At 44.8% G+C, this 25,580-nt stretch overlaps 1 protein-coding gene across 1 annotated transcript; it reads right to left on the bottom strand.

Moving 5' to 3' along the window:
• Positions 1-1,764: 1,764 nt before the first annotated feature.
• Positions 1,765-24,566, bottom strand: LOC135785751 (uncharacterized). Its single transcript, XM_073814591.1, has 25 exons — positions 24,404-24,566; positions 22,334-22,396; positions 21,562-21,624; positions 20,938-20,994; positions 20,733-20,795; positions 20,555-20,617; positions 18,306-18,386; positions 16,942-18,050; positions 16,762-16,841; positions 16,290-16,564; positions 15,341-16,097; positions 14,301-14,848; positions 13,921-14,180; positions 13,549-13,593; positions 12,573-13,053; positions 10,660-11,423; positions 7,926-9,660; positions 7,278-7,805; positions 6,881-7,193; positions 4,933-5,383; positions 4,645-4,652; positions 3,909-4,531; positions 3,261-3,608; positions 2,900-3,176; positions 1,765-2,803 (listed from the first exon to the last, which is right to left on the bottom strand). Exons 1-25 carry the CDS (start codon positions 24,564-24,566, stop codon positions 1,765-1,767), a joined length of 10,194 nt encoding a protein of 3,397 aa, XP_073670692.1.
• Positions 24,567-25,580: the final 1,014 nt, after the last annotated feature.

A 25,580-nucleotide genomic window follows, 5' to 3' on the forward strand; every position in this document is an offset into this window, starting at 1 on the left:
ATCCTTTCCAGATTGACCTTAGTGATAAAGATTATTTTGGTTAAAACTTTTTTCTGTCTTTTATGTCAAATACAACATGGCATCCTTGAGACAAATTCGTATACAGAGGAAATATAATAGAAGAGTCTGAGTTCTGTTACTCACTGTTGCCACTGTTATCCTTAGCATTATGTTTATTTTCGCAACAGAAAAGGAAATAAAATAAAAGACTCTGAGCTCTGTTACTCACTGTTGCCACTGTTATCTCCAGCATTATTTTTGTCTTTGCTGGATGAATCCTTTCCAGATTGACCTAAGTGATAAAGATTATTTTGGTTAAAACGTTTTTCTGCCTTTTATGTCAAATACAACATGGCATTCTTGAGACAAATTCGTATACAGAGGAAATGTAATAGAAGAGTCTGAGATTTGTTACTCACTGTTGCCACTGTTATCTCCAGAATAATTTTTGTCTTTGTTGGATGAATCCTTTCCAGATTGACCTTAGTGATAAAGATTATTTTGGTTAAAACTTTTTTTGGCCTTTCATGTGAAATTCAACATGGCATCCTTGAGACAAATTGGGAAACAGAGACAAAACTATAAAAAAAGAGTCTGAATTCTGTTACTCACTGTTGCCACTGTTATCCTTAGCATTATGTTTATTTTCGCTGGATGAATCCTCTGTAGATTGACCTTAGAGATAAAGATTATTTTTGTTAATTTTTCTACCTTTTATGTCAAATACAACATGGCATCCTTGAGACAAATTCGTATACAGAGGAAAATAATAGAAGAGTCTGAGCTCTGTTACTCACTGTTGCCACTGTTATCTCCGGAATTATTTTTGTCTTTGTTGGATGAATCCTTTCCAGATTGACCTTGGTGATGATGATTATTTTGATTAAAACTTTTTCTGCCTTATATGTAACATACAACATTAGATCCTTTCATGCCTTTCATGTAAAATACAACTTGGCATTCTTAAGACAAATTGGGAAACTGAGAAGGAAATATAATAAAAGAGTCTGAGCTCTGTTACTCACTGTTGCCACTGTTATCTCCAGCATTATTTTTATCTTCGCTGGATGAATCCTTTCCAGATTGACCTTAGTGATAAAGATTATTTTGGTTAAAACTTTTTTCTGTCTTTTATGTCAAATACAACATGGCATCCTTGAGACAAATTCGTATACAGAGGAAATATAATAGAAGAGTCTGAGTTCTGTTACTCACTGTTGCCACTGTTATCCTTAGCATTATGTTTATTTTCGCTGGATGAATCCTTTCCAGATTGACCTTGGTGATAAGGATTATTTTAGTAATTTTTTTTGCCTTTTATGTCAAATACAACATGGCATTCTTGAGACAAATTGGGAAACAGAAAAGGAAATAAAATGAAAGACTCTGAGCTCTGTTACTCACTGTTGCCACTGTTATCTCCAGCATTATTTTTATTTTCACTGGATGAATCCTCTGTAGATTGACCTTGGTAAAAAATATTACTTTGGTTAAACTTTTTTCTGCCTTTCATGTAGAAATTCAACATGGCATCCTTGTGACAAATTGGGAAACAGACACAAAACTATAAAAAAAGAGTCTGAGATCTGTTACTCACTGTTGCCACTGTTATCCTTAGCATGATGTTTATTTTCGCTGGATGAATCCTCTGTAGATTGACCTTGGTAAAAATGTTATTTTGGTTAAACTTTTTTCTACATTTTATGTGAAATACAACAAATTGGGAAATGGAGAAGGAAATATAATAGAAGCGTCTGAGCTTTGTTACTCACTGTTGTCACCATCTCCAGGATTATATTTGTCTTCACTGGATAACTCCTTTTCAGATTGATCTTGAAAACTTTTTGTTGTGTTTAAAACAGGGGTTGTGCTCTGGCTTGAGGTTTTAATTACAGCAGATTTTTTAATGTGGCTTGAGGCAGAGGTTGTGTCATCAGACACCCCAGAGGCTGTGGTGTGGTGCTGTGATCCTGCGCTAGATGCATGACGTCTTGTTGTGTCTAATACAGTACTTCTGCTGTAGCTTGAGGTGGGGCTTGAGGTGGTGGTAACAGCAGATTTTGTGGTGGGGCTTGAGTTGGTGCTTACAGAAGATCCTGTGGTGGTGCTTGAGGTGGTGGTAACAGCAGATTTTGTGGTGGGGCTTAAGGTGGTGCTTACAGAAGATCCTGTGGTGGGGCTGGAGGTGGTGGTAAAAGCAGATTTTGTGGTGGGGCTTGAGGTGGTGCTTACAGAAGATCCTGTGGTGGGGCTGGAGGTGATGGTAACAGCAGATTTTGTGATGGGGTTTGAGGTGGTGCTTACAGTAGATTGTGTTGAAGGGCTTGAGGTGGTGGTAACAGAAGTTTTTGTGGTGGGGCTTGAAGTGGTGCTCTTAGCTGATTCTGTGGTGGGGCTTGAGGTGGTGGTAACAACAGATTTTGTGGTGGGCCTTGCGGTGGTGCTTACAGGAGATCCTGTGGTGGGGCTTGAGGTGGTGGTAACAGCAGGTTTTGTGGTGTGGCTTGAGGTGGAACTTACAGTAGATTCTGTGGTGGACCTTGTGGTGGTGCTTACAGGAGATCCTGTGGTGGGGCTTGAGGTGGTGGTAACAGCAGATTTTGTGGTGGGGCTTGAGGTGGTGCTTACAGAAGATCCAGTGGTGGGGCTGGAGGTGATTGTAACAGCAGATTTTGTGATGGGGTTTAAGGTGGTGCTTACAGTAGATTGTGTTGAAGGGCTTGAGGTGGTGCTTACAGTAGATTCTGTTGTGGGGCTTGAGGGGGTGGTAACAGTAGATTTTGTGGTGGGGCTTGAGGTGGTGCTTACAGGAGATTTTGTGGTGGGGCTTGAGGTGGTGCTTACAGAAGATTTTGTGGTGGGGCTTAAGGTGGAACTTACAGTAGATTCTGTGGTGGACCTTGTGGTGGTGCTTACAGGAGATGCTGTGGTGGGGCTTGAGCTGGTGGTTACAGCAGATTTTGTGGTGGGGCTTGAGGTGGTGCTTACAGGAGATTCTGTGGTTGGGCTTGAGGTTGTGGTAACAACAGATTTTGTGGTGGGGCTTGAGGTGGTGCTTACAGGAGATTCTGTGGTGGGGTTGGAGGTTGTGGTAACAACAGATTCTGTTGTGGGCCTTGGGGTGGTGGTTACAGCAGATTTTGTGGTGGGGCTTGAGGTGGTGCTTACAGTAGATTCTGTTTTGGGCCTTGGGGTAGTGATTACAGCAGATTTTGTGGTGGGGCTTGAGGTGGTGCTTACAGTAGATTCTGTTGTGGGGCTTGAGGTGGTGGTAACAGAAGATTTTGTGTTGGGGCTTGAAGTGGTGCTCTTAGCTGATTCTGTGGTGGGGCTTGAGGTGGTGGTAACAGAAGATTCAGTGCTGGAGCTGGTTGTAGTGGAAACAGCAGATTTTGTGGTGGGGCTTAAGGTGGTGCTTACAGTAGATTCTGTTGTGGGGCTTAAAGTGGTGGTAATAGCAGATTTTGTGGTGGGGCTGGAGGTGGTGGTAACATAAGATTTTGTGGTGGGGTTTGAGGTGGTGCTTACAGTAGATTCTGTTGTGGGGCTTGAGGTGGTGGTAACAGGAGACTCTTTGGTGGACCTTGTGGTGGTGCTTAAAGGAGATGCTGTGGTGGGGCTTGAGGTGGTGGTACCAGCAGATTTTGTGGTGGGGCTTGAGGTGGTGCTTACAGGAGATTCTGTGGTGGGGTTGGAGGTGGTGGTTACAGCAGAATTTGTGGTGGGGCTTGAGGTGGTGGTAACAGGAGAGCCTGTGGTGGGGCTTGAGGTGGTGGTTACAGCAGAATTTGTGGTGGGACTTGAGGTGGTGCTTACAGGAGATTTTGTGGTGGGGCTTGAGGTGGAGCTTACAGTAGATTCTGTTGTGGGGCTTGAGGTGGTGGTAACAGAAGAATTTGTGGTGGGACTTGAGGTGGTGCTTACAGTAGATTCTGTTGTGGGGCTTGAGGTGGTGGTAACAGAAGATTTTGTGGTGGGGCTTGAGGTGGAGCTTACAGTAGATTCTGTGGTGGGGTTGGAGGTTGTGGTAACAACAGATTTTGTGGTGGGGCTTGAGGTGGTGCTTACAGTAGATTCTGTTGTAGGGCTTGAGGTGGTGGTAACAGGAGATTCAGTGCTGGAGCTGGTTGTAGTTGAAACAGCAGATTTTGTGGTGGGGCTTAAGGTGGTGGTAACAGCAGGTTTTGTGGTGGGGCTTGAGGTGGTGCTTACAGTAGATTCTGTTGTGGGGCTTGAGGTGGTGGTAACAGTAGATTTTGTGGTGGGGCTTGAGGTGGTGCTTACAGTAGATTCTGTTGTAGGGCTTGAGGTGGTGGTAACAGGAGATTCAGTACTGGAGCTGGTTGTAGTAGAAACAGCAGATTTTGTGGTGGGGCTTAAGGTGGTGGTAACAGCAGATTTTGTGGTGGGGCTTGAGGTGGTGGTTACAGCAGAATTTGTGGTGGGGCTTGAGGTGGTGGTAACAGGAGAGCCTGTGGTGGGGCTTGAGGTGGTGGTTACAGCAGAATTTGTGGTGGGACTTGAGGTGGTGCTTACAGGAGATTTTGTGGTGGGGCTTGAGGTGGTGCTTACAGTAGATTCTGTTGTGGGGCTTGAGGTGGTGGTAACAGAAGATTTTGTGGTGGGGCTTGAGGTGGAGCTTACAGTAGATTCTGTGGTGGGGTTGGAGGTTGTGGTAACAACAGATTTTGTGGTGGGGCTTGAGGTGGTGCTTACAGTAGATTCTGTTGTAGGGCTTGAGGTGGTGGTAACAGGAGATTCAGTGCTGGAGCTGGTTGTAGTTGAAACAGCAGATTTTGTGGTGGGGCTTAAGGTGGTGGTAACAGCAGGTTTTGTGGTGGGGCTTGAGGTGGTGCTTACAGTAGATTCTGTTGTGGGGCTTGAGGTGGTGGTAACAGTAGATTTTGTGGTGGGGCTTGAGGTGGTGCTTACAGTAGATTCTGTTGTAGGGCTTGAGGTGGTGGTAACAGGAGATTCAGTACTGGAGCTGGTTGTAGTAGAAACAGCAGATTTTGTGGTGGGGCTTAAGGTGGTGGTAACAGCAGATTTTGTGGTGGGGCTTGAGGTGGTGCTTACAGTAGATTCTGTTGTAGGGCTTGAGGTGGTGGTAACAGAAGATTTTGTGGTGGGGCTTGAAGTGGTGCTCTTAGCTGATTCTGTGGTGGGGCTTGAGGTGGTGGTAACAACAGATATTGTGGTGGGCCTTGCGGTGGTGCTTACAGGAGATCCTGTGGTTGGGCTTGAGGTGGTGGTAACAGGAGATTCAGTGCTGGAGCTGGTTGTAGTGGAAACAGCAGATTTTGTGATGGGGCTTAAGGTGGTGGTAACAGCAGGTTTTGTGGTGGGGCTTAAGGTGGTGGTAATAGCAGATTTTGTGGTGGGGCTGGAGGTGGTTGTAACAGCAGATTTTGTAGTGGGGTTTGAGGTGGTGCTTACAGTAGATTCTGTTGTGGGGCTTGAGGTGGTGCTTACAGTAGATTTTGTGGTGGGGCTTGAGGTGGAGCTTACAGTAGATTCTGTTGTGGGGCTTGGGGTGGTGGTTACAGCAGAGTTTGTGGTGGGGCTTGAGGTGGTGCTTACAGTAGATTCTGTTGTGGGGCTTGAGGTAGTGGTAACAGCAGATTTTGTGGTGGGGCTTGAGGTGGTGCTTACAGTAGATTCTGTTGTGGGGCTTGAGGTGGTGGTAACAGAAGATTTTGTGGTGGGGCTTGAGGTGGAGCTTACAGTAGATTCTGTGGTGGACCTTGTGGTGGTGCTTACCGGAGATGCTGTGGTGGGGCTTGAGGTGGTGGTAACAGCAGATTTTGTGGTGGGGCTTGAGGTGGTGCTTACAGGAGATTCTGTGGTGGGGCTTGAGGTTGTGGTAACAACAGATTTTGTGGTGGGGCTTGAGGTGGTGCTTACAGGAGATTCTGTGGTGGGGTTGGAGGTTGTGGTAACAACAGATTCTGTTGTGGGCCTTGGGGTGGTGGTTACAGCAGATTTTGTGGTGGGGCTTGAGGTGGTGCTTACAGTAGATTCTGTTTTGGGCCTTGGGGTAGTGATTACAGCAGATTTTGTGGTGGGGCTTGAGGTGGTGCTTACAGTAGATTCTGTTGTGGGGCTTGAGGTGGTGGTAACAGGAGATTCAGTGCTGGAGCTGGTTGTAGTAGAAACAGCAGATTTTGTGGTAGGGCTTAAGGTGGTGGTAACAGCAGGTTTTGTGGTGGGGCTTGATGTGGTGCTTACAGTAGATTCTGTTGTGGGGCTTGAGGTGGTGGTTACAGCAGATTTTGTGGTGGGGCTTGAGGTGGAGCTTACAGTAGATTCTGTTGTGGGGCTTGGGGTGGTGGTTACAGCAGAGTTTGTGGTGGGGCTTGAGGTGGTGCTTACAGTAGATTCTGTTGTGGGGCTTGAGGTAGTGGTAACAGTAGATTTTGTGGTGGGGCTTGAGGTGGTGATTATAGCAGATTTTGTGGTGGGACTTGAGGTGGTGCTTACAGGAGATTTTGTGGTGGGGCTTGAGGTGGTGCTTACAGTAGATTCTGTTGTGGGGCTTGAGGTGGTGCTTACAGAAGATGCTGTGGTGGGGCTTGAGGTGGTGGTAACAGGAGATTCAGTGCTGGAGCTGGAGGTAGTGGTAACAGCAGATTTTGTGGTGGGGCTTGAGGTGGTGGTAACAGCAGATTTTGTGGTGGGGCTTGAGGTGGTGCTTACAGTAGATTCTGTTGTGGGGCTTGAGGTGGTGGTAACAGCAGATTTTGTGGTGGGGCTTGAGGTGGTGCTTACAGTAGATTCTGTTGTGGGGCTTGAGGTGGTGGACACAGCAGATTTTGTGGTGCTTACAGTAGATTCTGTTGTGGGGCTTGAGGTGGTGGTTACAGCAGATTTTGTGGTGGGCCTTGGGGTGGTGCTTACAGTAGATTCTGTTGTAGGGCTAGAGGTGGTGGTAATAGCAGATTTTGTGGTGGGGCTTGAGGTGGTGCTTACAGGAGATTCTGTGGTGGGGCTTGAGGTTGTGGTAACAACAGATTCTGTTGTGGGCCTTGGGGTGGTGGTTACAGCAGATTTTGTGGTGGGGCTTGAGGTGGTGCTTACAGGAGATTCTGTGGTGGGGTTGGAGGTTGTGGTAACAACAGATTCTGTTGTGGGCCTTGGGGTGGTGGTTACAGCAGATTTTGTGGTGGGGCTTGAGGTGGTGCTTACAGTAGATTCTGTTTTGGGCCTTGGGGTAGTGATTACAGCAGATTTTGTGGTGGGGCTTGAGGTGGTGCTTACAGTAGATTCTGTTGTGGGGCTTGAGGTGGTGGTAACAGAAGATTTTGTGGTGGGGCTTGAAGTGGTGCTCTTAGCTGATTCTGTGGTGGGGCTTGAGGTGGTGGTAACAACAGATTTTGTGGTGGGCCTTGCATTGGTGCTTACAGGAGATCCTGTGGTGGGGCTTGAGGTGGTGGTAACAGAAGATTCAGTGCTGGAGCTGGTTGTAGTGGAAACAGCAGATTTTGTGGTGGGGCTTAAGGTGGTGGTAACAGCAGGTTTTGTGGTGGGGCTTGAGGTGGTGCTTACAGTAGATTCTGTTGTGGGGCTTAAAGTGGTGGTAATAGCAGATTTTGTGGTGGGGCTGGAGGTGGTGGTAACAGAAGATTTTGTGGTGGGGTTTGAGGTGGTGCTTACAGTAGATTCTGTTGTGGGGCTTGAGGTGGTGGTAACAGGAGACTCTTTGGTGGACCTTGTGGTGGTGCTTAAAGGAGATGCTGTGGTGGGGCTTGAGGTGGTGCTTACAGGAGATTCTGTGGTGGGGTTGGAGGTTGTGGTAACAGGAGAGCCTGTGGTGGGGCTTGAGGTGGTGGTTACAGCAGAATTTGTGGTGGGACTTGAGGTGGTGCTTACAGGAGATTTTGTGGTGGGGCTTGAGGTGGTGCTTACAGTAGATTCTGTTGTGGGGCTTGAGGTGGTGGTAACAGAAGATTTTGTGGTGGGGCTTGAGGTGGAGCTTACAGTAGATTCTGTGGTGGGGTTGGAGGTTGTGGTAACAACAGATTTTGTGGTGGGGCTTGAGGTGGTGCTTACAGTAGATTCTGTTGTAGGGCTTGAGGTGGTGGTAACAGGAGATTCAGTGCTGGAGCTGGTTGTAGTTGAAACAGCAGATTTTGTGGTGGGGCTTAAGGTGGTGGTAACAGCAGGTTTTGTGGTGGGGCTTGAGGTGGTGCTTACAGTAGATTCTGTTGTGGGGCTTGAGGTGGTGGTAACAGTAGATTTTGTGGTGGGGCTTGAGGTGGTGCTTACAGTAGATTCTGTTGTAGGGCTTGAGGTGGTGGTAACAGGAGATTCAGTACTGGAGCTGGTTGTAGTAGAAACAGCAGATTTTGTGGTGGGGCTTAAGGTGGTGGTAACAGCAGATTTTGTGGTGGGGCTTGAGGTGGTGCTTACAGTAGATTCTGTTGTAGGGCTTGAGGTGGTGGTAACAGAAGATTTTGTGGTGGGGCTTGAAGTGGTGCTCTTAGCTGATTCTGTGGTGGGGCTTGAGGTGGTGGTAACAACAGATTTTGTGGTGGGCCTTGCGGTGGTGCTTACAGGAGATCCTGTGGTTGGGCTTGAGGTGGTGGTAACAGGAGATTCAGTGCTGGAGCTGGTTGTAGTGGAAACAGCAAATTTTGTGGTGGGGCTTAAGGTGGTGGTAACAGCAGGTTTTGTGGTGGGGCTTAAGGTAGTGGTAATAGCAGATTTTGTGGTGGGGCTGGAGGTGGTTGTAACAGCAGATTTTGTGGTGGGGTTTGAGGTGGTGCTTACAGTAGATTCTGTTGTGGGGCTTGAGGTGGTGCTTACAGTAGATTTTGTGGTGGGGCTTGAGGTGGAGCTTACAGTAGATTCTGTTGTGGGGCTTGGGGTGGTGGTTACAGCAGAGTTTGTGGTGGGGCTTGAGGTGGTGCTTACAGTAGATTCTGTTGTGGGGCTTGAGGTAGTGGTAACAGCAGATTTTGTGGTGGGGCTTGAGGTGGTGCTTACAGTAGATTCTGTTGTGGGGCTTGAGGTGGTGGTAACAGAAGATTTTGTGGTGGGGCTTGAGGTGGAGCTTACAGTAGATTCTGTGGAACTTGTGGTGGTGCTTACAGGAGATGCTGTGGTGGGGCTTGAGGTGGTGGTAACAGCAGATTTTGTGGTGGGGCTTGAGGTGGTGCTTACAGGAGATTCTGTGGTGGGGCTTGAGGTTGTGGTAACAACAGATTTTGTGGTGGGGCTTGAGGTGGTGCTTACAGGAGATTCTGTGGTGGGGTTGGAGGTTGTGGTAACAACAGATTTTGTGGTGGGGCTTGAGGTGGTGCTTACAGTAGATTCTGTTGTAGGGCTTGAGGTGGTGGTAACAGGAGATTCAGTGCTGGAGCTGGTTGTAGTGGAAACAGCAGATTTTGTGGTAGGGCTTAAGGTGGTGGTAACAGCAGGTTTTGTGGTGGGGCTTGATGTGGTGCTTACAGTAGATTCTGTTGTGGGGCTTGAGGTGGTGGTTACAGCAGATTTTGTGGTGGGGCTTGAGGTGGAGCTTACAGTAGATTCTGTTGTGGGGCTTGGGGTGGTGGTTACAGCAGAGTTTGTGGTGGGGCTTGAGGTGGTGCTTACAGTAGATTCTGTTGTGGGGCTTGAGGTAGTGGTAACAGTAGATTTTGTGGTGGGGCTTGAGGTGGTGGTTACAGCAGATTTTGTGGTGGGACTTGAGGTGGTGCTTACAGGAGATTTTGTGGTGGGGCTTGAGGTGGTGCTTACAGTAGATTCTGTTGTGGGGCTTGAGGTGGTGCTTACAGAAGATGCTGTGGTGGGGCTTGAGGTGGTGGTAACAGGAGATTCAGTGCTGGAGCTGGAGGTAGTGGTAACAGCAGATTTTGTGGTGGGGCTTGAGGTGGTGGTAACAGCAGATTTTGTGGTGGGGCTTGGGGTGGTGCTTACAGTAGATTCTGTTGTGGGGCTTGAGGTGGTGGTAACAGCAGATTTTGTGGTGGGGCTTGAGGTGGTGCTTACAGTAGATTCTGTTGTGGGGCTTGAGGTGGTGGACACAGCAGATTTTGTGGTGCTTACAGTAGATTCTGTTGTGGGGCTTGAGGTGGTGGTTACAGCAGATTTTGTGGTGGGCCTTGGGGTGGTGCTTACAGTAGATTCTGTTGTAGGGCTAGAGGTGGTGGTAATAGCAGATTTTGTGGTGGGGCTTGAGGTGGTGCTTACAGGAGATTCTGTGGTGGGGTTGGAGGTTGTGGTAACAACAGATTCTGTTGTGGGCCTTGGGGTGGTGGTTACAGCAGAATTTGTGGTGGGGCTTGAGGTGGTGCTTACAGTAGATTCTGTGGTGGGGCTTGAGGTGGTGGTAACAACAGATTTTGTGGTGGGGCTTGAGGTGGTGCTTACATGAGATTCTGTGGTGGGGTTGGAGGTTGTGGTAACAACAGATTTTGTGGTGGGGCTTGAGGTGGTGGTAACAGCAGATTTTGTGGTGGGGCTTGAGGTGGTGGTAACAGGAGAGCCTGTGGTGGGGCTTGAGGTGGTGGTTACAGCAGATTTTGTGGTGGGACTTGAGGTGGTGCTTACAGGAGATTTTGTGGTGGGGCTTGAGGTGGTGCTTACAGTAGATTCTGTTGTGGGGCTTGAGGTGGTGGTAACAGAAGATTTTGTGGTGGGGCTTGAGGTGGAGCTTACAGTAGATTCTGTGGTGGGGTTGGAGGTTGTGGTAACAACAGATTTTGTGGTGGGGCTTGAGGTGGTGCTTACAGTAGATTCTGTTGTAGGGCTTGAGGTGGTGGTAACAGGAGATTCAGTACTGGAGCTGGTTGTAGTAGAAACAGCAGATTTTGTGGTGGGGCTTAAGGTGGTGGTAACAGCAGATTTTGTGGTGGGGCTTGAGGTGGTGCTTACAGTAGATTCTGTTGTAGGGCTTGAGGTGGTGGTAACAGAAGATTTTGTGGTGGGGCTTGAAGTGGTGCTCTTAGCTGATTCTGTGGTGGGGCTTGAGGTGGTGGTAACAACAGATTTTGTGGTGGGCCTTGCGGTGGTGCTTACAGGAGATCCTGTGGTTGGGCTTGAGGTGGTGGTAACAGGAGATTCAGTGCTGGAGCTGGTTGTAGTGGACACAGCAGATTTTGTGGTGAGGCTTAAGGTGGTGGTAACAGCAGGTTTTGTGGTGGGGCTTGAGGTGGTGCTTACAGTAGATCCTGTTGTGGGGCTTAAGGTGGTGGTAATAGCAGATTTTGTGGTGGGGCTGGAGGTGGTTGTAACAGCAGATTTTGTGGTGGGGTTTGAGGTGTTGCTTACAGTAGATTCTGTTGTGGGGCTTGAGGTGGTGGTTACAGTAAATTTTGTGGTGGGGCTTGAGGTGGAGCTTACAGTAGATTCTGTTGTGGGGCTTGGGGTGGTGGTTACAGCAGAGTTTGTGGTGGGGCTTGAGGTGGTGCTTACAGTAGATTCTGTTGTGGGGCTTGAGGTAGTGGTAACAGCAGATTTTGTGGTGGGGCTTGAGGTGGTGCTTACAGTAGATTCTGTTGTGGGGCTTGAGGTGGTGGTAACAGAAGATTTTGTGGTGGGGCTTGAGGTGGAGCTAACAGTAGATTCTGTGGTGGACCTTGTGGTGGTGCTTACAGGAGATGCTGTGGTGGGGCTTGAGGTGGTGGTAACAGCAGATTTTGTGGTGGGGCTTGAGGTGGTGCTTACAGGAGATTCTGTGGTGGGGCTTGAGGTTGTGGTAACAACAGATTTTGTGGTGGGGCTTGAGGTGGTGCTTACAGGAGATTCTGTGGTGGGGTTGGAGGTTGTGGTAACAACAGATTTTGTGGTGGGGCTTGAGGTGGTGCTTACAGTAGATTCTGTTGTAGGGCTTGAGGTGGTGGTAACAGGAGATTCAGTGCTGGAGCTGGTTGTAGTGGAAACAGCAGATTTTGTGGTAGGGCTTAAGGTGGTGGTAACAGCAGGTTTTGTGGTGGGGCTTGATGTGGTGCTTACAGTAGATTCTGTTGTGGGGCTTGAGGTGGTGGTTACAGCAGATTTTGTGGTGGGGTTTGAGGTGGAGCTTACAGTAGATTCTGTTGTGGGGCTTGGGGTGGTGGTTACAGCAGAGTTTGTGGTGGGGCTTGAGGTGGTGCTTACAGTAGATTCTGTTGTGGGGCTTGAGGTAGTGGTAACAGTAGATTTTGTGGTGGGGCTTGAGGTGGTGGTTACAGCAGATTTTGTGGTGGGACTTGAGGTGGTGCTTACAGGAGATTTTGTGGTGGGGCTTGAGGTGGTGCTTACAGTAGATTCTGTTGTGGGGCTTGAGGTGGTGCTTACAGAAGATGCTGTGGTGGGGCTTGAGGTGGTGGTAACAGGAGATTCAGTGCTGGAGCTGGAGGTAGTGGTAACAGCAGATTTTGTGGTGGGGCTTGAGGTGGTGGTAACAGCAGATTTTGTGGTGGGGCTTGAGGTGGTGGTAACAGCAGATTTTGTGGTGGGGCTTGAGGTGGTGCTTACAGTAGATTCTGTTGTGGGGCTTGAGGTGGTGGACACAGCAGATTTTGTGGTGCTTACAGTAGATTCTGTTGTGGGGCTTGAGGTGGTGTTTACAGCAGATTTTGTGGTGGGACTTGGGGTGGTGCTTACAGTAGATTCTGTTGTAGGGCTAGAGGTAGTGGTAACAGCAGATTTTGTGGTGGGGCTTGAGGTGGTGCTTACAGTAGATTTTGTGGTGGGGCTTGAGGTGGAGCTTACAGTAGATTCTGTGGTGGACCTTGTGGTGGTGCTTACAGGAGATGCTGTGGTGGGGCTTGAGGTGGTGGTAACAACAGATTTTGTGGTGGGGCTTGAGGTGGTGCTTACAGGAGATTCTGTGGTGGGGTTGGAGGTTGTGGTAACAACAGATTTTGTGGTGGGGCTTGAGGTGGTGCTTACAGTAGATTCTGTTGTAGGGCTTGAGGTGGTGGTAACAGGAGATTCAGTGCTGGAGCTGGTTGTAGTGGAAACAGCAGATTTTGTGGTAGGGCTTAAGGTGGTGGTAACAGCAGGTTTTGTGGTGGGGCTTGATGTGGTGCTTACAGTAGATTCTGTTGTGGGGCTTGAGGTGGTGGTTACAGCAGATTTTGTGGTGGGGCTTGAGGTGGAGCTTACAGTAGATTCTGTTGTGGGTCTTGGGGTGGTGGTTACAGCAGAGTTTGTGGTGGGGCTTGAGGTGGTGCTTACAGTAGATTCTGTTGTGGGGCTTGAGGTAGTGGTAACAGTAGATTTTGTGGTGGGGCTTGAGGTGGTGGTTACAGCAGATTTTGTGGTGGGACTTGAGGTGGTGCTTACAGGAGATTTTGTGGTGGGGCTTGAGGTGGTGCTTACAGTAGATTCTGTTGTGGGGCTTGAGGTGGTGCTTACAGAAGATGCTGTGGTGGGGCTTGAGGTGGTGGTAACAGGAGATTCAGTGCTGGAGCTGGAGGTAGTGGTAACAGCAGATTTTGTGGTGGGGCTTGAGGTGGTGGAAACAGCAGATTTTGTGGTGGGGCTTGAGGTGGTGCTTACAGTAGATTCTGTTGTGGGGCTTGAGGTGGTGGTAACAGCAGATTTTGTGGTGGGGCTTGAGGTGGTGCTTACAGTAGATTCTGTTGTGGGGCTTGAGGTGGTGGTTACAGCAGATTTTGTGGTGGGGCTTGAGGTGGTGCTTACAGTAGATTCTGTTGTGGGGCTTGAGGTGGTGGTAATAGCAGATTTTGTGGTGGGTCTTGAGGTGGTGCCTACAGTAGATTCTGTTGTAGGGCTTGAGGTGGTGGTAACAGAAGATTTTGTGGTGGGGCTTGAGGTGGTGGTAATAGCAGATTTTGTGGTGGGGCTTGAGGTGGTGCTTACAGTAGATTCTGTTGTGGGGCTTGAGGTGGTGGTAACAGCAGATTTTGTGGTGGGGCTTGAGGTGGTGCTTACAGTAGATTCTGTTGTGGGGCTTGAGGTGGTGGTAACAGAAGATTTTGTGGTGGGGCTTGAGGTCGTGCTCTTAGCTGATTTTGTGGTTGGGCTTGAGGTGGTGGTAACAACAGATTCTGTGGTGGGGCTTGAAGTGGTGCTTACAGAAGATGCTGTGGTGGGGCTTGAGATGGTGGTAACAGGAGATTCAGTGCTGGAGCTGGAGGTAGTGGTAACAGCAGATTCTGTTGTGGGGCTTGAGGTGGTGGTAATAGCAGATTTTGTGGTTGGGCTTGAGGTGGTGCTTCCAGTAGATTCTGTTGTGGGGCTTGAGGTGGTGCTTACAGTAGATTCTGTTGTGGGGCTTGAGGTGGTGGTAATAGCAGATTTTGTGGTGGGGATTGAGGTGGTGCTTACAGTAGATTCTGTTGTGGGGCTTGAGGTGGTGGTAACAACAGATTCTGTGGTGGGGCTTGAGGTGGTGCTTACAGAAGATGCTGTGGTGGGGCTTGAGGTGGTGCCTATAGTAGATTCTGTTGTAGTGCTTGAGGTGGTGGTAACAGAAGATTTTGTGGTGGGGCTTGAGGTGGTGGACACAGCAGATTTTGTGGTGCTTACAGTAGATTCTGTTGTGGGGCTTAAGGTGGTAGTTACAGCAGATTTTGTGGTGGGACTTGGGGTGGTGCTTACAGTAGATTCTGTTGTAGGGCTTGAGGTGGTGGTAATAGCAGATTTTGTGGTTGGGCTTGAGGTGGTGCTTACAGTAGATTCTGTTGTGGGGCTTGAGGTGGTGGTAACAGCAGATTTTGTTTTGGTGCTTACAGTAGATTCTGTTGTGGGGCTTGAGGTAGTGGTTAAAGCAGATTTTGTGGTTGGGCTTGAGGTGGTGCTTACAGTAGATTCTGTTGTGGGGCTTGGGGTAGTGGTAACAGCAGTTTTTGTGGTGGGGCTTGAGGTTGTGCTTACAGTAGATTCTGTTGTGGTGCTTAAGGTGGTGGTAACAGCAGTTTTTGTGGTGGGGCTTGAGGTGGTGCTTACAGTAGATTCTGTTGTGGGGCTTGAGGTGGTGGTAACAGCAGATTTTGTGGTGGGGCTTGAGGTGGTGGTTACAGTAGATTCTGTTGTGGGGCTTGAGGTGGTGGTTACAGCAGATTTTGTGGTGGGGCTTGAGGTGGTGCTTACAGTAGATTCTGTTGTGGGGCTTGAGGTGGTGGTAATAGCAGATTTTGTGGTGTGGCTTGAGGTGCTGCCTACAGTAGATTCTGTTGTAGGGCTTGAGGTGGTGGTAACAGAAGATTTTGTGGTGGGGCTTGAGGTGGTGGTTACGGCAGATTTTGTGGTGGGGCTTGAGGTGGTGCTTACAGTAGATTCTGTTGTACGGCTTGAGGTGGTGGTAAAAGCAGATTTTGTGGTGGGGCTTGAGGTGCTGCTTACAGTAGATGCTCTGGTGGGGCTTGAGGTGGTGGTAACAGCAGATTTTGTGGTGGGGCTTGAGGTGGTGCCTACAGTAGATTCTGTTGTAGGGCTTGAGGTGGTGGTAACAGAAGATTTTGTGGTGGGGCTTGAAGTGGTGCTCTTAGCTGAACTTGTGGTTTGGCTTGAGGTGGTGGTAACAACAGATTCTGTGGTGGGGCTTGAGGTGGTGCTTACAGAAGATGCTGTGGTTGGGCTTGAGGTGGTGGTAACAGGAGATTCAGTGCTGGAGCTGGAGGTAGTGGTAACAGCAGATTTTGTGGTGGGGCTTGAGGTGGTGGTAACAGCAGATTTTGTGGTGGGGCTTGAGGTGGTGCTTACAGTAGGTTCTGTTGTGATGCTTAAGGTGGTGGTAACAGCAGATTTTGTGGTGGGACTTGAGGTGGTGCTTACAGTAGATTCTCTTGTGAGGCTTGAAGTGGTGGTAACAACAGATTTTGTGGTGGGGTTTGAATTGGTGGAAACAGAAGATTTTGTGGTGGGGCTTGAAGTGGTGCTCTTAGCTGATTCTGTGGTGGGGCTTGAGGTGGTGGTAACAACAGATTTTGTGGTGGGCCTTGCGGTGGTGCTTACAGGAGAACCTGTGGTGGGGCTTGAGGTGGTGGTAATAGCAGGTTTGTTGGTGGGGCTGGAGGTGGTGGTAACAGCAGATTTTGTGGTGGGGTTTGAGGTGGTGCTTACAGTAGATTCTGTTGTGGGGCTTGAGGTGGTGTTTACAGCAGATTTTGTGGTGAGGCTTGAGGTGGAGCTTACAGTAGATTCTGTTGTGGGGCTTGATGTGGTGGTTACAGCAGATTTTGTGGTGGGACTTGAGGTGGTGGTAACAGCAGATTTTGTGGTGGGGCTTGAGGTGGTGCTTACAGAAGATTCTGTTGTAGGGCTTGAGGTGGTGGTAACTGCAGATTTTGTGGTGTGGCTGGAGGTGGTGGTAACAACAGATTTTGTGGTGGGACTTACAGTAGATTCTGTTGTGGGGCTTGAGGTTGTGGCAACAGCAGATTTTGTGGTGGGGCTTGAGGTGGAGCTTACAGTAGATTCTGTTGTGGGGCTTGGGGTAGTGGTTACAGCAGATTTTGTGGTGGATCCTGAGGTGGTGCTTACAGTAGATTCTGATTTGGGGCTTGAGGTGCTGGTAACAGCAGATTTTGTGGTGGGGCTTGAAGTGGTGCTCTTAGCTGATTCTGTGGTGGGGCTTGAGGTGGTGCTTACAGGAGATTCTGTTGTTGGGCTTGAGGTGGTGGTTACAGCAGATTTTGTGGTGGGGCTTGAGGTGGTGGTTACAGCAGATTTTGTGGTGGGGCTTGAGGTGGTGGTTACAGCAGATTTTGTGGTGGGGCTTGAGGTGGTGCTTACAGTAGATTCTGTTGTGGGGCTTGAGGTTGTGGTAACAGCAGATTTTGTGGTGGGGCTTGAGGTGGTGGTAACAGCAGATTTTGTGGTGGGGCTTGAAGTGGTGCTCTTAGCTGATTCTGTTTTGGGGCTGGAGGTGGTGGTAACAGGAGACTCTTTGGTGGACCTTTCGGTGGTGCTTACAGGAGATGCTGTGGTGGGGCTTGAGGTGGTGGTAACAGCAGATTTTGTGGTGGGGCTTGAGGTGGTGCTTACAGGAGATTCTGTGGTGGGGCTTGAGGTGGTGCTCTTAGCTGATTCTGTTGTGGGGCTGGAGGTTGTGGTAACAGCAGATTCTGTTGTGGGGCTTGAGGTGGTGGTAACAGGAGACTCTTTGGTGGACCTTGCAGTGGTGCTTACAGGAGATTCTGTGGTGGGGCTTGAGGTGGTGCTCTTAGCTGATTCTGTTGTGGGGCTGGAGGTTGTGGTAACAGCAGATTTTGTGGTGGGGCTTGAAGTGGTGCTCTTAGCTGATTCTGTTGTGGGGCTGGAGGTGGTGGTAACAGCAGATTCTGTTGTGGAGTTTGCGGTGGTGCTTACAGGAGATGCTGTGGTGGGGCTGGAGGTTGTGGTTACAACAGATTGTGTGGTGGAGTATGCGGTGGTGCTTACAGGAGATGCTGTGGTGGGGCTTGAGGTGGTGGTAACAGCAGATTTTGTGTTGGGGCTTGAGGTGGGGCCTCCAACAGATTTTGTGGGTCTTACAACTGATTCTGTGGTGGGGCTTAAGTTGGTGCTTTCAGCAGATTCTGTTGTGGGGCTTACAACAGATTCTGTATTGGAGCTTGAGGTGGTGCTAACTGCAGATTCTGTGTTTGTTGAGGTGTGGCTTGAGGAAGATCTTGTGCCATCAGAAACCCCTGAGTTAATTGTTCGGTGCTGTAATCCTGAGCTAGTAATACCACTTCTTGTTCTGCCTAAAATAGGGGTTGTGCTGTGGCTTGAGATTGTGTTTACAGCAGATTTTGAGGTGGGGCTTGAGGTGGTGCTTACTGCAGATTTTGTTGTGGGGCTTGAGGTGAGGCCTACAACAGATTCTGTGGTGGGGCTTACAGCAGATTCTGTGCTTGTTGAGGTGTGGCTTGAGGAAGAATTTGTGCCATGAGAAACCCCTGAGTTAATTGTTCGGTGCTGTAATCCTGAGCTAGTTATATCACTTCTTGTTCTGCCTAAAATAGGGGTTGTGCTGTGGCTTGAGATTGTGCTTACAGCAAATTTTGTGGTGGGGCTTGAGGCAAAGGTTGAGTTGTTCAATTGAGAATTTTTATTTGGGCTTGGGGTAGTTGTAGTTTTGCCTTCCCTGGAGGAATTCTTGGAAGCTTTACCTTAGTGAAATATAATATTATAATTAAACTCCATACTGCCATTTATATGAAATACAACATTGCATACTTCATACACAAAAGTGCTTTTCACGATGGAAATATTTTTGCTTTGTTTATTTAAACCCGGCATTAACCTCAATCCTGGGTTATCTTTTTCCTCATTTCATACTGTATATACCTGTAACGACTGAGCCAGATCAGACACACAGTAACTACTTATATTTTATAAATATAACCACAAGACCCTCACCTGACCAGCAGGCCAGGGCCCAGGGTTCTCTAACACTACCCCCAAACTGCTTTTAACACTCAGAAGCAGAACCAGGTCTCTGGCCACTATGGCAACACAAGATTCTAATTTGATGTTTCACACTGTCTATCCTTAAACCTTAGATTAACGTTTTAATTTGCGTATTTGTGTTGTTAACAATCATGATTCAATGAATTAGAGACTGAAATAAAATACCTTGCTACTTTTTAAAAAAACACTTGGTTTGTCACAGCATTAATGTTTCTATGACTGTTTTAAGCCTCATTGGATTTCTTTCTAATTCAGCTTTTTCAGTACACAGATCATGATATGAAGTATTTGCTCTTCAGTGTCTGATTGACTATAAGTTTCAAAGCATAGAGTCATAACATATTAACTCTGCTTTCTTTCACAATGCACATGTTCAGCAAAACAATGCTGGGTTAACTGCTGCTTTAGATCAGGGTTCATGAGTCTAGGTTAAAATCAGAGTTTAGCCGCGTCTAAATTACAGGTGTGAAATGCTCCCTGGTTAAACGTGGGGGTTAGAATGAAGATAACCCAGGGTTAAGTGCAATATGAAAAGCCTAAGAGAGCGATGCCAAGTTCAGCCACTAAAGGTCAATGTTACATTGACACATAAGACTTGATGAGAAATAAAAGAGTGTATATGACAGAAAAAGTTCAGTTCTGTTACTCACTGCTGTCAGAATTCTCATCAGAACTTTGGTCTTCACTGGATGAATCCATACTAGATTGACCTTTGTGAAATAAATTATTGTGTTGAAACATTTTCCAGCATCTTTTTGTGGAATATAACATGACATGACATGACATGTTTAAGACTTGGTGAGAAACGGAGGAATGAATATGAAAGGAAAAGTTCAGCTCTGTTACTCACTGCTGTCAGAGTAATCGTCAGAACTTGTTTTGTCTTCACTGGATGAATCCTTACTAGATTGACCTTTGTGAAATGAATCATTGTGATTAAACATTTTCCAGCTTTTTTTAAATTTAACACGATATGTTTAAGACTTTGTGAAAAACGGAAGGGGGAATATGAAAGAAAAAGTTCAGCTCTGTTACTCACTGCTGTCAGAGTGATCATCAGAACTTGTTTTGTCTTCACTGGATGAATCCTTACTAGATTGACCTTTGTGAAATGAATCATTGTGATTAAACATTTTCCAGCTTTTTTTAAATTTAACACAATATGTTTAAGACTTTGTGAAAAACGGAAGAGGGAATATGAAAGAAAAAGTTCAGCTCTGTTACTCACTGCTGTCAGAGTAATCATCAGAATTTTGGTCTTCACTGGACGAATCCTTACTAGATTGACCTTTGTGAAATAAATCATTGTGATTAAAAATTTTCCAGCTTTTTTAAATTTAACACGATATGTTTAAGCCTTTGTGAAAAACGGAAGAGGGAATATGAAAGAAAAAGTTCAGCTCTGTTACTCACTGCTGTCAGAGTGATCATCAGAACTTGTTTTGTCTTCACTGGATGAATCCTTACTAGATTGACCTTTGTGAAATGAATCATTGTGATTAAACATTTTCCAGCTTTTTTTAAATTTAACACAATATGTTTAAGACTTTATGAAAAACGGAAGAGGGAATATGAAAGAAAAAGTTCAGCTCTGTTACTCACTGCTGTCAGAGTAATCATCAGAATTTTGGTCTTCACTGGATGAATCCTTGCTAGATTGACCTTTGTGAAATAAATCATTGTGATTAAAAATGTTCCAGCTTTTTTATTTAACACAATATGTTTAAGACTTTGTGAAAAACAGAAGAGGGAATATGAAAGAAAAAGCTCAGTTCTGATACTCACTACTGTCAGATCCCTCATCAGAACTTTGGTCTTCACTGGATGAATCCATACTAGATTGACCTTTGTGAAATAAATTATTGTGTTGAAACATTTTCCAGCATTTTTTGTGAAATAAAACATGGCAACATGACATCCTTAAAGCGATACTCCAGCTAAATATCAAAATGATCCCATCAGAAGTTATTCCCTGATCCCTGTTTTCTACCATTATAAAGCTTGGAAGAGCAAGGACATTTACTAAAATAACTTCAAATGTGCTCGTCTGAAAGATGATGGACATATGTATCTCGGTTTGCTTCAGGGTAAGTAAATCATAGAGTAATTTTGATATTTGTCAGGAGTATCCCTTTAAGACAAAGAAAGAGGAAAACAAAAAAAGGAATATGAAAGAGAAGGAAGGCTGAGCTCTTTCACTCACTGCTATGACTGTGACTCTCAGAACTTGTTGTGTCTTCACTGGATGAATCCATTTCACATTTACCTTGTCAAAACAAAAGATGGTAATTAACTTATTATGTAACTACCGTGTGAAAGAAAACATTGCTACATGACACCTCCAAGACACTGAAAGAGCAGGAAATATGAAAGAAACTCACATTTGACAATGGTTTCGTGAGCACTCGATGTGTCTTCACTGGATGAATCCTTACTAGATTGATCTTGGTGAAATAGAAATAGATAATTGAGATTAAACTTTAAACTGCATATCATGTAAAAAAAATCACAGCAACCTAAAGATAAAAAGTGAGAGAAAATAAACAGGAGGAAATATGAAAACAAAGGCATCCCTCTTCAACTTACGTTTATGATGTCGATGAAGATGTCGATGTCCATATGTTTTATGTTTCCTAGATGAATCTTTATAAGAGTAACATTGGTGAGAAAGAATATTGTAATTACAATTTTGCTTGCATTTCTTAGATTTCAATCAATTTGTGGTATCCTCACAAAAGAGCATAAAATCTCATTTACGTTCAAGTTTCATGGTTGATATACTGTAGTGGAACTATCTTACAAAAAGTAAGGTGTGGTGCATCCCTCAGTTTATTAAAAAAACAGCTTAAGACAGCTCACTACCACGTTGAATGTCCACTTTATTATTAATAATAATAATAATAATAATAATATTATTAATAATAAGCTTCTCTTTTCATTTTCCGTATTCAACTTTAAAATGTTTTAAATGTTATTGTAGCACCTCCCATATTGTTGCCTTCTAATAGCTTCATTGTTTTCCTCAGTGTTATTACTTGCTTTGAATAAAAATAAATAGTGCTAAAATGCTGAATGTAAATGTCACAAAAGAAAGGAAGTCATACACATTTGGAAAGGCTAATTCTGAGAGAATTGTCACATTTTGGTGAACTATGCTTTAAGACAGAGAGAGGGGAATTCGAAAGAAAAGGCTAATATTTTTAAACTTACGTCTGGTCTTATGGTGTCTAGCACTCTTTTTGTCTTTACTGGATGAATCCTTATTAGATTTACCTTGGTGAAAAAAGATTATTGTGATTAAAAAAAAATTCTGCATTTTACAGTATGTCAAATATGACAAGTCAAACTTGGCATCCTTAAGACTTAGGTTGGCACACACGTGAAGATTTTAAGGACGATTTTCACCCTCATCGATTGAAGGGGGGTGTGACCCGATTAATGTATTACCGGAGCCTATTTTTTGTTCAAAAAAACGAAAATTTTGGGGTGTCACTGTGATATTTTGCTGCTCTGTCTGCGTTGGAGCCTCTGCAAACCCAAATCGTAAATATCAAACAAGTTTGATCAGGCAGCCTCCGACATTTTGCAATGGCCAATTATAGTGTGCAAGCTTCAACCAGATGTTGCATGCTTGTATAGTGAAACAAGACACAACTATGGCATGAAAGAGAATAATCAATAAAAAATATCGACTTGTACAACTCTGGCAACAGAATAAGTGTTTTTATAATGTCTTATGCAAGAACTAGCACAACATTTGTTTTTCTCAAGTCAAGTTGGATCTCACGTTTGAAATCGTTTACAGTCATGATGTGAGTCGTCTCGTAGTCTGGTTGAATCATTCACTTTGTGTGTTCTGAAGATTATGTTTTTAAAAATTGTTTGACTATGTCCCTGTGTCGGTGGTCTCTAATAAATTTAAAATCTAAGTGAGAAACGGAGGAATGAATATAAAAAGGAAACGTTCAGCTCTGTTACTCACTGCTGTCAGAATGATCATCAGAACCTTTTTTGTCTTCACTGGGTGAATCCTTACTAGATTGACCTTTGTGAAATATAAGTGATTGTGATTAAAAAATGTTCAGCATTTTTGTGAAACATGACATCTTTAAGACTTTGTAAGAAACAGAAAAGTGAATATGAAAGAAAAATTTCAGCTCTGTTACTCACTGCTTTCAGAGGGATCATCAGAACTTGTTTTGCCTTTACTGGATAAATTATTGCTAGATTGACCTTTGTGAAATAAATTATTGTGATTAAACTTTTTCAGTTTTTTTGTGTGTGAAATATAACATCCCATTTAATCCGACCGTGTTTTTTTTCTTCTTTCTAAAAGCTCTAAAAGTGTTAATGTTGGCTCTGGGCAAGAAATTAAACTTTTAAATGAAAAAATAGATTGTCTTGATTAAAATGTATCAATGTCATGTGACTAGGGTGAAAGGTCATATGACCAGATCAGTTTACTTCCTGCTTGCACATCTAGAAGAAAATAGGCTTGTTTGACTTCACCCGGCGCCGCAAGAACCGACAGCCAGATGACGTCAAAGTTCCGCGAGAGCGATATAAAAGCAAACTCCTCGTATGATTTCGCGAATCGCTCTCGCGGTACTTTGATGTCATCCCGCTGTCGATTCTTGTGGCGCCGGGTGAAGTCGAACATGCCTGATGTCTACCTCAGACTACTACAAAAAGAAGTAAAACATCTTAATTAACAAATAGAACTATCAATTTTGTACGTGGGGTCACTTACAGATATATTTTGAGAATGTTTTTTAACGGTCACAATTGTGACCGGTAGTATAACACACTTTTTCTAATGTAAATATGTCTAATTAAATTTTAATGAAGTCCGGCTATGATGTTTCCCACCGGTCACTTTTGTGACCGGGTATAAAACCTAATATTTCACTAACTTAACCAACATAAAATCAAAGAAGGCATAAAGTTTGTGTGTTAGGGAGGTCTAAGGAGTAAATTGCATGTATTCAAATTCCAAGAAAAAATTTGGGATTAAACGGGTTAAAGACTTAACAGAGACAAAACAGAGAAGTGAATATGAAGGGAAAAGTTCAGCTCTGTTACTCACTGCTTTCAGAGTGATCATCCGAACTTGTTTTGTTTTTACTGGATGAATTCTTGCTAGATTGACCTTTGGAAATATAAATAATTGTGATTAAGCTTTTTTGAGATTTTTGTGAAAAATACCGTGACATCTTTAAAACTTAGTGAGAAACTGAGAGGTGAATATGAAAATAAAAGTTCAGCTCTGTTACTCACTGCTGTCGGAGTGATCATCAGAACTTATTTTGTCTTTACTGGATGAATCCTTTCCAGATTGACCTTCTTAAAATAAATTATTACAATGAAAAGTTTTGCATTTTTTTGTGCGAAATTTAACATTGCAAAATAAATCTTTTAATACTAAGTGACAAACAGTGGAGTGAACATTAAAGGAAAAGTTTAGCTCTGTTACTCACTGCTGTCAGAGTGATCACCAGAACTTGATTTGTCTTTACTGGATGAATTCTTGCTAGATTGACCTTTGTGGAATAAATTATTGTGATTAAATTTTATTCAGCATATCATATCAAAAACAACATGGCAATGTAACAGAGAGATACATAGGAGGGATTATAAAAGGAGAAGATGCAACGGCATTATGATTTGTTTAATATCTCTTAATACGTGGAGTTTAACGTTTGTGCTTGTGGGGCATCTACCTGCAGACAAGGAAACTGCAATCCTTAAAGGTATAGCAGAAGATTATCCCGAATTTTAGAAAAAACCACCCTCTCCACTCAGTCTACCCACTAAAATAATAAGATAACTTAAATAAGAAAATATAAGTTATATTATTTTTTTCAATCATAGCTCAAACTAAATCATAATTGGCTCTGGTCTAGGCCCTCCCCAAACTCGCCCTATGTATCTTCTGAATAAATATGAATAAGATTGACCTTGTTAAAATAGATTAAATAGAATAACTATGCATCCTAAAGACACACAGATATGTATGTATCATGAAAGAATAGTTAAAAAAAAGCTGTGTTACCACTATCGATGAGATGAGTGCTCCTTCTGTCTATTTTTGATGATTCCTCTTGAGATTCCTCTGGAGCCTTCTTACATTTTTTCAAAACTCTTCCTTCACTCATACTGGACACCAGAAAAACTAGAGTCAATAGTACCAGCATCTTTACTTGGATATTTGCCATTTCTCCTTGATACCTAGAAATACTGAGAGAAAAGATAAAGAGGAAACTTTTTTGTCAAGTGATTCTGAGATAGAGGAAAAGTACATTGAAACCGAAGACAGAAATAATACACACAAAAATGAAATTTCCTTCCTTTACATACATTGCCTTCACCATCAAAGATCGAGTCACTTGTACAATTTAACTATCAGGATAAATATGTCACACTGCAAATAAGTTATTATTATTCTTAAGCAAATAACAAATGTGCATAACCCCTATGCTGGTCACTATGTTTTTTTTGTGACATGGAGTGATCTGGAGCAACAAACTGTACTGTGCACTGTCTGTAAAACACAGTGCTTTGGAAAATTCGCCTTTATTAGCTAAATCAAATAAATATTTGGCTTCATCAATCAGTATTATCACCACCTTTTGGCTTATAATCAGGTTTGTCACAACATGTATGTAGCTCTTCATGTGTGTGGTTTGTAATTTCAAAATATGTGTTCTGCGCGTCGAGTGATCATTGAGTGACAAAACACATGATGCGCATGGTTCACTTGACGCAACAAAAACATATTTTGAAAAGACAGAGCAACACACATGAACACATATTTTGAATTTGCGCTCCTCGGAAGAGCATTGACAAGCCGCCACTGCTTATTACAATAAAACCACCACTTATTCTGCACTATTCAGCCATGGCACCAACATTTAGTGCACAGAGAGAGAGAGAGAGAGAGAGAGAGAGAGAGAGAGAGAGAGAGAGAGAGAGAGAGAGAGAGAGAGAGAGAGAGAGAGTGAGAGAGAGAAATATTTTTCAGCACAATTGAGTTTCAATTTCAACAAACCATCATTATGGTGATCAGTGTTTGCATTTTATCAGCTTTTTCGCATTCAAAGGGACACGCCCTGAAACGGTAAATTTTTGCTCACACCTATAAAGTGACAATTTAACACGCTAAAAAACAAATTAATCTCTGTGGTATTTTGGGCTAAAACTTCACATACGCCCTCTGTGGACACCAAAGA

The sequence above is a fragment of the Paramisgurnus dabryanus genome, chromosome 4, assembly GCF_030506205.2.
Source record: "Paramisgurnus dabryanus chromosome 4, PD_genome_1.1, whole genome shotgun sequence".
Classification (NCBI taxonomy): domain Eukaryota; kingdom Metazoa; phylum Chordata; class Actinopteri; order Cypriniformes; family Cobitidae; genus Paramisgurnus; species Paramisgurnus dabryanus.